At 41.0% G+C, this 11,341-nt stretch overlaps 1 protein-coding gene across 1 annotated transcript in view; it reads right to left on the bottom strand.

Moving 5' to 3' along the window:
- COL4A2 (collagen, type IV, alpha 2) overlaps window positions 1–10,660 on the bottom strand; it is a 184,425-nt gene extending 173,765 nt beyond the window's left edge. The window contains exons 1-2 of the mRNA XM_006851540.1: window positions 10,592–10,660; window positions 7,738–7,818 (exon numbers count right to left, since the gene is read on the bottom strand). Coding sequence (XP_006851603.1) covers window positions 7,738–7,818; window positions 10,592–10,660 — 150 coding nt within the window. The remainder of the gene's footprint in view (window positions 1–7,737; window positions 7,819–10,591) is intronic.
- Window positions 10,661–11,341: the final 681 nt, after the last annotated feature.

Raw genomic sequence — 11,341 nt, 5'->3', positions numbered from 1 at the left:
GCTTATTGTTAGGTGCTGTTCATGTCTATATATTTATATTTTAAATATTAAATTTAAGTAAAATTTAATATTCAGGTCATCCATTCCACCAGCTGCACTTCAAGTACTTAAAGATTGGATACTACTGACATACAACATCTTCATACTTGTGAAATATTCTGTTGGAGAGAGTGTGGCACTAGAGTTGTTGTTGTAAAGTGCCGTCAAGTCGGTTCTAATCCAAAACAACCCTGTATAGGGTTTCCAAGGAGCAAATGGTGAGCTTGAACCGTGGACCTTGTGGTTCAAACGACTTTTCAGTCCAGTGCATTAACCCACAGCGTCACACCAGGACTCTGTGACACTTAAGTATCAACACTCAAATATCTGCAGTATTGAGTGCTTTGGGTTTTTTCTGTATTCTTGGGGCCTAACAGGTTCCTAATACATTACAGATGTGCCATAAATATTTGTTAAATGAAGGAATACATTAAAAAAATTTAGTAATAATCTGTATGTTACTAACAATCTGTATGTTATGTATAATCTGCTAGGGCCGTAAGTACTCAGAATTTTCATAGTCATTTTCTTTGACTAGTACTGGATCCTAATGAGCAGATCATTAAAGTAAACATCTCAATCAGGTTCACCACACAAAAATCTCTGTGACCTCAGGTAACTCACATAACTTCTTTAAGTCTTTGAAAAGACTTCTCATCTGCCTCAGTCTGATGGGTTCAAAGGTCTTTACACAACATGGAGGCCTCTCTCCTGCCCGTTATCTCCAGTGGCTCTCTCCCATCCTTTGCTCAACTTCAGTAACTTGGGCTTCCTTTACCAATAATACCAGCACCGTTGTCTTTGCTATCCAGGGAATCCTTTCATTGTTTACTGATGTGTCCCCTCCTCTCAGATAACTGCATTCTCACTGATGATACAAAATAAATAACAGCTGAGTGTTCAAGTCAATGTGAAGTGGTATTCCACTGCTAAAAGGAAGTCTGTGTTCTTCTTGGGGCAGCAGACATGAAAGAAATGTTCATTTCGAAAACATGTCACTATATTACCAAATACCTTGAGGGAATGAGTTGCTGGCCACCACGGTCTTGGGGAACAAAAGACAGTGTTCTATGTTCTACTTTGGTGAGTAATGACTAGGATATTAAAAGCTCACGGGTGGTCATCTAAGATACCACTACTGGTCTCTCCCTGTCCGGAGGAAAGAAGAGTGATGAAAACTGAAGACACTTGGAAACAATTAATCCAATGGACGAATGGACCGTGTGAATGTCAGTTTCCATGACACGGAGACCAGTGCCTGGTTACCAGACCAACTGCTCTGAAAGGGGTCACATTAGAAGGTCCTGGATAGGGCGGGAGAAAATGTGGAACAAACTACAAAATGACACAAAAAATACCCGGCTTTCCAATCAGGTAGAGACTGGCGGAACCTCAAGACTCTGGTCTTTGGTCCTCCTTTAGGTCTGGAACGGAACTTACCCTCATGGGTCAATTTTCAGACGAGCAACAGATAGGTATATACGGGGACCAACAACACTAGAAAGATATACACACTAGAGAGCGGCCGACATTCAAGATCAAAAGGGCAGCATTTACCTAAGGATGAAAACTCAGAAGGCTCGGGAAACAGCGAGCAGTAGAAACAAGAAACACAGGAAGGAAGTGGGACAGGTGAAGCTACATTGTTGTTGTTTAAATACTGTCCAGCCGGTTCCGGCTCATTGTGACCCTGTATAGGGTTTCTGAGGAGCAGCTGGTGAGCTTGAACCACCGACCTTGCTGTTCAAACCAACCTTGCAGTCCAGCGCATTAACCCACAGTGCCACCCCAGGACATTGAGGGGATTACAATTACTGAGAAAAAGCAAAGTGCATGATTTTAAAAATGTAAAACCAGTGAGCAGCTCTGTAAACCCTCACTCAATTCACAATAAAAAGTTAAAAACAAACAAAAATTCATGTCATTATTGTGGCGTTAGAACTGACCTAACAGTACTAAAAAACAACGTAGATAATTTAAGAATTAGGTGGACATTGCTCAAGCAGTTTGCAATATGATTCCCTCTCCTGCTAAAAAATAATAAAGTGAGTTGATAAAAAAATAAATAAGATTTAAGTAACTGAGTTGCTGCAGCTGCTATTGAACTAGATGAGCCAGAACCACCTTTGTTCCAAAAGCACACTAAAAATAATTGCAAGATTGTGAAAGTGGGTGAGAGCTCTATGTTACAATAGTTATGAAAGTTTTGTTATTTCTGAATAATTCTTTTTCATGTCTGACTTTGTGATTTTTGTTGTTAAGTGCTGGCGAGTGGGTTCCAACTCATAGCAACCCCTGTATAGGTTTCCAAGGAGTGGCTGGTGAGCTTGAATTGCGGACCTTGTGGTTCAAATTGACCTTGCAGAGCATCACATGAAACCGACAGTATCAGAGATCGGCTTCTGTGAAGTAGGCTGAACAGACTATTAAAAAGTGCCAGGCTGGAAAAGTAGAAGAAGGCTGTTAGAGAAGAGGGCTTTCATCTCAGCATGACCTGCCATCGCAGAAGTGATTTTTTTATTCCAAACTTGCAAGTATCTTTAAAACCAGAAATAACTGCGCACATTGGTTATGGACATTGATGGGGTTCCTGATCACCTACGTATGTTGTTGCTGTCGCTAGCTGCTGTCTAGCTGAGCGCTGACTCAGAACCGGACCAGTGTGACTCACAGTGTTTCACTGCTGGTTTTTTCAAAGTAGATTGTCAGACATTTCTTCCTGGTCCGTTTGGTTTGGAAGCTCTACTGAATACAGTTCTGCATCAGTAGAAATGAAAGCCTCCAATGACAGGAGCAGTGGCTGGGAACAGAAGGCAGGAATCCTGCATGTAAAGGGTGAACTCTACCATGGAACCACCACTGTACCCACTGGTAACAAATACACATTATGAAGTGAGTATCCTGGTGTGGCGCTGTAGGATAAGCACGAGACTGCTAACCCTATGGTGTGGTTCAAACACACCAGCTGCTATGAGTCAGAACTGACTCTGTGGCATTTAACAACAAACAACATCTTTTCACAGTGCCACAGTGGTCATTTCTAGAAAAAAAACAACCAAACAAAAACCCTAAAACTATTTTGAATTCCTGGTGATATATATTTAAGAGTATGGTTGATGAACAGCAACCACTTAACAAAAGATACTATTAGCAAGACTATAAGTCACATTAGAAAGATCTTGCTAGCCTGCTGCTTAGGGCCCTCTCTGCTTCCTTTCCTGAAGGCTTGAGGGTGCGGTTTCTTTCATCTTCTGGTTGCTAAAGAGTCTGAGCTAACAGAGTGCCAAAGGCGCTGAATTTTCCTGGATTCTCACTCATCATAGCTCCCTGCTCACTCTTCTCTTTGCCTCCCCTTTGGTTTAGTTTGCCTCTCTTCTCTTTCTTTTGTATTTATATTGTTGGATTTAAGGAATCTTGTGAGGTTAAGAATTATTTGCTTGCACTTTGACCTCAGTCCAGGGATCCAGAGACTGTGGGAAACTTTCAGTTACATAAAAAAAATTGTAACAACGAAACACTACTTGTTGTCCCAAGCACTTATCCACTACTGAACAAGTTTGTCAATGGCAACCTGCCTTGAAGTTTCGGCCCTAGTTTTGCAGTTCACAATCTTAGGCCCATGGAGGTAACGTGAGAACTTTGGGTTGAAGAATGCCGAGTTACGAGTTAATTCAATGGCTGGTGGTCCAGCTTCGGAGTATTGCTTAAAGTTTTTTGAACAATCTCAACCATTCCCAACGTTTTGGATGTAGTTTTTGCATTTGTTAGTTTTTAAAAATACTTACTGCTTTTGTGTGCCCAGTGAAGGATGATGTAATTAGCAAGTTATTTCAATGAATCCTATTTTACCTCACATTAAAAAAGGCAAAGTCACTGTTATTCTTGTTGATTCAGACGCCTCATCTACTCTATTTTTATTATTAGTGTTTATATCATATGGCAGCAATAACTCAATGGCAGACATCGATGCCAATGCATTTTATACTTAATGCCTTCAATCTTCATAATAAAGATAAATAACAAACAAACGGGGGTGTGTGAAAAAATGAGATGGGCTTTGTCTAGTATTAACAATTGTATGCCATTTAGTGGTGGAGAAAGTCAGGATCTACGCTGAAGTTGTTTTTTTATGTGTATATTTCAATCACAATCACTTTGTGTATATTTAATGAATTAGGACTTTTACATTTTAAGTTTTCTAACATATTTAACAGTGATCATTTGAAATATAGACCTACAAACAAGTCTTAAGCCTTTTTAAAAGTTATTTTTGAATTCACTAAACAACAGACTAGATGGCTCCACAGTTAGCTCTTTTCATCTCTGCCTGCTCTCTTTCTCTCCACCTCCAGAGAATCTCATTCCCAGAGGTTAACATCTGGGCAGAGGGCTGTAGACACAAAAGACTATTGTATTGGAAAAAAGGCCTAAAAGTCTGAAGACTTGTGTTGGTCTGGACTCCTCTCCCAGGTGTGAGATCTAAACAGGTCATTTACCGCTTATGCCAATGTCTTCTGATGAGGCAGAGGATCCCCCAACACCTTCCAGCTCCAACCGGGGAGTGGAGCAGTGTGTAGACAGTTGGACCACTTCTGTACCTGTGCTGGAGTGATGTAGAAGGCTGAGGGGTTCTGCCAGTGTGAGGCAATTCCCTATCTGCTCTGAGAAGCCATGGCCCATCACTGAAGGGTGGAGAAGCAGGCACAATAAACTGTACACAAAACTCATTCATTTGGTAACTTGAGATTGCATTTGGAATTCGAACCCACAGTGCATTTGTGATTTCTGATTCAAGTCCAAAAGTTATCCAGTCACAGAGTTTCTGATGTTGGCTGTCACTATGGTGAGGGCTAAGTTAACTACCCCATGTCCATATAAGGCTGAATTAGCCAAGTGCACTGGGAGTGCAGAGCTCTGAAGTCAAGACGTTTCATCAAGGCTACAGTAGCACCAGAGGGAAAATATACACCCGGAGACCCCAGGGGAAACTGTGGGAAAGAACAAATGACACACACGGTTCTTTGACTGGCAAAATCTGTCCAATGGCTATTTTTACGTATTACATTACTTTAAAAACATACGATTAACCAAAAAACAGAGCAAAAATAGCCCTGCTTTCCACAGGAATGCATCTGAGCAGATTTGCTCATTAACAAATATATGATACACACACATGAGGTTTGTGGTACTGAAAGATGTAACATCTTTAATAAATGCTTTAGTAAAGTCAGTACACTTGTCCTAACAATAAATCTTTTCATTTATACACTGGACTTTCCCTACAGAAAATGGCGAATGGTATTTTTTGCCTGTCTTCACTAGGCCTTTGCTTACCTTTCACTGTCAGTCACTTGCATCATCTTATTGATCACTATCTAATGACCCACTTGAATCATTTGGGCAGCCTTGCATGTTAACTGTTCAAATAACCCAGTGACTGCATCTTGGTGGTCCCATCCTCACCCTAACTATGGGCTTGAACATAACACAGTTCAAAGTATAATAGAGAGTGAGCAATAGTTCAGGTCATCTGAGCAGTACAGATAATGAAGTCCTGTGGTACAAGCTCCAAACGTGGGTATTGTTTGACTGCGGCTTTTGAATAAACTCCTCAGGCCATTGCCAAATCTCAGTTTAATTTGATCAATGCTGATAACCTGTCTGTATAATTACAGCATCCTAAAGTCCACCTGGGTTTTAGATGACTCTTTTTAATTAAATTGACCAGAAAGGTGTCCCTTTTCTGCTTTGCTTGGTTATGTATAGAAACAGACTCAGAGTATTTCTCTTCATTAGGGATTCTGGGAAGTGGAAAGGTCTCAATGCCTATACTAAAAAAGAGAAATCAAGGGAATCTTCGAAATCTTCCTCTTAAAAGACCTTTTACACTGCTATGTAGATGCTATTATAAATACTTTTGGAATAATCAAAATGAGCTAGCTTTACTAAAGAACAAAATCCTTGCTGAGGCATCATGGGAAATTTAATAGAGTGTTTCTGCATTAAATAATTATACGAAGTGGAAAAGATTGACCCATAGCCAACTATTCAGTGTACTTGGGTTGTGTTTGATTACATGAAGAGGAAGACAGAGAACAACACTGGAGTCTAACTCCTTCCCCTTCTGGGGAGTCTCAGTTTTTAATATCCCACTGACTTATCTACTCAATGTCCCTATGAAGCTGCATCAGCCATATGGTCACGGACTGGGCATTTTTGTCACTGCAATAGTAGCAACCATAGAGAACAATCTATTCTAAGAGACCCCAGAGGAATTTTAAATCTCACGAAATGGCTTCTATATATTTAAAAAATATTTATCCTTATTAAATGCTGATAAATTATCTCCAACCATTATTTCTTAATGTATAAAGTCTCCACGCAAAGAAGAGGAATCTTTTACTACCATAAAGGATTTTAAAGATTATAACTCATGGTAAACACAGGATCTGGAGAAGGGACACGTTCCAACGGCAAAAACCTTCTAGAATGTTGTGATCTTTGTTGTTGAAAGAATGATTAAATGTTTATTAAACAAGACGACTACATTTAAAAATATATTTCCTATGACAAAATGGTATCCATTTATCTTTTGGGAGGGTTTCAATCAGTAGATGATATGTAGGTAAAATAACCCTTTCCACCAGAAGACAGGTTCCAAACAAGAGGTTTATTTTTCCTAGTGGGTAGAAATGGCTATTTTCAAATTGACTTTAGAATTCCACTCAGAATCCTTCGGGACATTGTAGGATTGTTACAATTTGGAGCTCAAATAACAACCAGGCAACATTTATAAGAATTCCCAGTTGCCATTCATAACCTGACACTTGCCAACGTAAGAGCAGATACGCATGTGAGTCCTAGGGGAAGAAGTATGGTTTAAAGGCATAAAACCTTAAAAAACTTAGGTCATAAAACAAAATCTCCTCCCCAAAACTCCACACACAAAAGACCGGGTTAAATTAAAACAAATATTATCTTTTTAAGGTCAGCAAGTTAAAGATTGAAGAAACCATCTTTAACGGCAATTAAAGAGTGAGAGACTAATTATTTTGAACACGTTAAAGCTCAAATCAGGCCAATACTTCAAATTTTGACAGGTTTTACAAAGAACATTTGGAGAAGCCTTTATTTCTATTATGTATGAAATAGGGCACATAGAGGGCCCTTAGGGAGTATGTACAATTATTGTAAGAGTTAGAATGGTTGATTACCAATGGTCTCTGTTTTACATAGCCATTTATCTTGCTGTATAGAGATATAAAATTTGATACACTATTTCATAAAATATATGTTTATGTATAATAGGGTATGTATAAGCGCATGACTGCATTATTTATGTGTGTATATACATACGTATGAGGGGGCTTTAAAAAGTTTGTGGAAAACTGGAATTTTTGGAAACCCCCTCATATTTAGAGCAGTTCACAACCAAAAACATGGCCAAGAAAGTTAACTTTGTTTTTATTTATTAGGAAAGTGACCCAGTTTTGTATCACATTACTGTTTATGCTGGTAAAGAAAACGATTTCTTTCTTAAATTTCTTAGCAGAGTATGTAATTGACTTCATCAGGTAATTTAAAGGCACTTTCACTTAAAAGAGGAAAGAAAACAAGAAGAAAATACTCATTGTGAAGAACTTCAATAAGCACTGTCGCTGGCTTGTCTGTTAGAACAAGGACAATGTTGGGACTTACCCGTCCTCCTTTCTCTGGGTAACACTGGCAGCCCCCACTGCAGTCTCTCCCTCCACAGGGCACATCCAACTTCTTCACACCCTGCAGAAAAACAAAGCACAGCTTACTTAAAATGTTTTCAATTACAAAATATATCTTGGTACCACCTATTGAGAGCCCTTCCAACTCCAACTAAGTAACAATCCATTCAAAATATTGGAGAAACCTTTTTGAAGCACTTCAGTGGTTCAAGTTTCAGCCAAGGAATAGAAAGTCTGTAATGGTGACAACACTAGCGAGGCACACACACCAGACTGGTCAACCATCCCAGATCCAAAGGGCAGCATTTACCTAAAGCCAGGGGAGCCGGTAAAGAAGAAGGAAAGGAAACAGGAAACACAAGGAGGAACTAGGATAAGTGATGTCCAACGAAGGGGATTGCAATCACTGAGCTGAAACGAAGTGTTTGATTTGTTGATGTAAAACTGGTGATCTGCTCTGTAAACCTTCCCTCAACTGTCAATAAAAATTAGCAACGTTATGCACAACAGAACAAAACACTGTCTGGTCCTGCACCAACCTCACAATCATTGCTACATTTGCCCATTGATGCTGCCAATGTGCCAATCCATCTTGTTGGGGGTCTTCCTCTTTTTTCTGACCCTCCACTTTACCAAACAATGATATCCTGATAGTATGTCTGAAGTATTACAGACAAGGTCTGGCCATCCTAGCTTTCCAGGAAGCATTCTGGCTGTACTTCTTCCAACACAGACTGGTTTGTTCTTTTGGCAGTCCATGGTAGACCTTTTTAAAATGCTTAGCACATCAAACAAGAGTCCCTGGGTGGTCTAAGTGGTTGACATGCTTGGCTGTCAACTGGAATGTTGGTGTCTACCTAGAGGCAACTAGGTTGATAGGTCTGGGGATTTACTTGAGCAAAATCAGCTATTGAAACCTTATTGAGCAGGTGTACTCTGCTCAATAAGGTCAACAGCTACAGGTAACTTGGTCAGTAACAAGTCAATGCTAAGTTGAATCCGGAGACTCTAAATAACACAGACCGTTCTCTGAATTGAAGATTTTATGTGTAGTCCAGAAGAGCAGAGTGAAGCCACAATTATGCTAAGTGTTGTGATGCGAATGAGAAGCTGTGAACAAGAGAAGTTGATCTTAATTCTCCCTAGGAATGTGGGGCTGTATCCTGCAGGAGTTGGGGTTTGAGAGCAGAGGACAGGAGCGGGTGGCAGGTTGAGGAACAGCCTGATTTTTGGTGAAGTTGAATTCGGCAGGGCAACTTTAGGCCCCTTATAACCTAAAGTAGGTCCTGGAGAGCCATTCAGGATGAGGAGGAGGATAAATCACATCATGAAACAATGACAATCCTCTCATCTCTGTTAGTGCTAGTCCCAGATACAGGGGGTCTTATCAATGAAGTATGTAAAAGAAAACCACATTTGTGTTGCCCTTTCACACCATGAGGAGGCCTGGTTGTGCAGTGGTTAAGTGCTGCTCAGCTCCTAACACAAAGTCTAGTGGTTCAAACACACCAGGGACTCTAAGAGAGAACGCTGAAGCTGTCTGCTTCTACGAAAATGTGCGGCCTCAGAAGTCCCATGGGGCAGGTCTGCCCTGTCATGCCAGGTCGCTAGGAGTCAGAATCAATTTATGGCAATGGACTCATTTTTTCATTTCAGGTTTCCACTATGTTGTTGTTGTGAAGAGCCATCGAGTCGATTCCGATTCATAGCAACCCTGTATAGGGTTTCCAAGGAGCAGCGGTGAACTTGAACCACCGACCTTGCAGTTCAAACGACTTTGCAGTCTGACGCATTAGCCCACAGTGCCACACCAGGACTGCATGCATGCCTTCAATAAGGAGGAGGAAGGGACTTTATGGGAAATAAATAAGTAAATAAATATCTAGTAGGGTTAGAGTGATACATGTTTTTTGTCAGATACCGGGAGGTAACTCTTTAATGAGTTTAGTGAGTAACTGAGGGAGTTTTCTGCTGGATAATTCCAGCAGGGTTGAAGGAGGCATTTTTTACACCTTGATATCAGTAGTGCAGATTTTAAAAAGGTGGGCTTGGAGTTTGGAGGGTATAAAGAAGTATCTTAATTCTTCCCTTTAGACTGTGCTCACAAGTATTACATAATATAAGTTGGAAGCTCTGGTAGCGTAGTGGTTACGAACCGGGCTGCGAACCTTAAGGTCAGCGGTTTGAAACTAACAGCTGCTCAGCGGAAGAAAGATGAGGCTCTCTACTCCCGTAAAGATTTACACCCTCGGAAACCCTGTACAGGGTCACTATGGGTCGGAACCGACTCAATGGCACTTAACAACAACAACAACCACCTCCCGTTTCTCCAGAACCCACAGTTCAGCTTGTCATTCTGTGACGGCTTGCGTGTTGCTAGGATGTTGAAAGTTACGCCACCTGTATTTCAAATAGCAGCGTCACCTACTACGGGAAGGTTTTACTGGAAATTGGAAGGTGACGTCCTTCTGAAAATTGACTAATGAATACCCTATGGATCCCAACAGAATATGTTGTTGTTGTTGTTAAGTGCTGTGGAGTCGCTTCCAACTCATAGCGACCCTGTACAGGGTTTCCGAGGCTGTAAATCTTTATGGGAGCAGAAAGCCTCCTCTTTCTTCCGCAGAACAGCTGGTAGTTTCGAACTGCTGACCTTGCGGTTCACAGCCTGATTCATAACCACTACGTTACAGAATATGAGGGGGTTATAAAACATTTGTAGAAAAATGGAAGAAAAAGATAATGGAATTTTTCTACAAACTTTTTGGAAGCTTCCTCATATGGTTCAATATACTAGTGCTAGAAGAGGAGCTCCCAGGTTAAGAAGGTGCTACGTGATTCTCGATTCTCGTAACAATGAACTTGCACGAACCAATGATCTTGAAGTTGGTGCGGATCCACATGGTGTCACCATGAGTCAGAGGCAGCTGTAGACAGCTAACAGCAGTTAGTTCCCTTTTCACATCAGCCAAGGTAAGTTATGGCAGCAGCTCAAATGGGGACTCCCCTGACTTGGCCACCCTCAGTCTGACTCAGCTAGTCTGCCCCAGGTTCTACCCAACAGAGCCACCCAGCAAGCAGGTAGTTCCACTCAGAGGGCTCTGGTTTTCATGAGCCAAATCTTACTTCAAATAACACCTACCAGATAAAGAAAAAGGAGCTCTGGTAGTGTAGTGGTTACAAGTTGGGCTGCTAACCTCAAGGCCAGCAGTTCAAAACTACCAGCGATTCCAGGGGAGAAAGATGAGGCTCCCATAAAGATTTGCAGCCTCAGAAGCCCCTATACAGGGTCGCCATGAGTTGGAACCAACTCCACGGCACATTACCACCACAACCACCAGATGAAAACACTGAAATGGGGACAATATTTCACGTTGCCACGTCTCTTTCATTGTGTTCTGATGAATGCTTTTTACGAGTTGGTTCTCCATGACTCAGGGATTCCCTCTCTAAGTATTTGTCTGTTTTCATGGCAGCATATCTACCAGAATCTTCCACGTCCTGACCCACTATTGGTTGTTCATGTGGAAATGCAGTCATGTTTCCATGACCACGTCTACAACTTCTGCTGAGTGTAGACTTCC

Source organism: Chrysochloris asiatica, unplaced genomic scaffold (genome assembly GCF_000296735.1).
Source record: "Chrysochloris asiatica unplaced genomic scaffold, ChrAsi1.0 scaffold00029, whole genome shotgun sequence".
Taxonomy (NCBI): domain Eukaryota; kingdom Metazoa; phylum Chordata; class Mammalia; order Afrosoricida; family Chrysochloridae; genus Chrysochloris; species Chrysochloris asiatica.
This window is presented reverse-complemented; position numbering and strand designations above follow the sequence as displayed.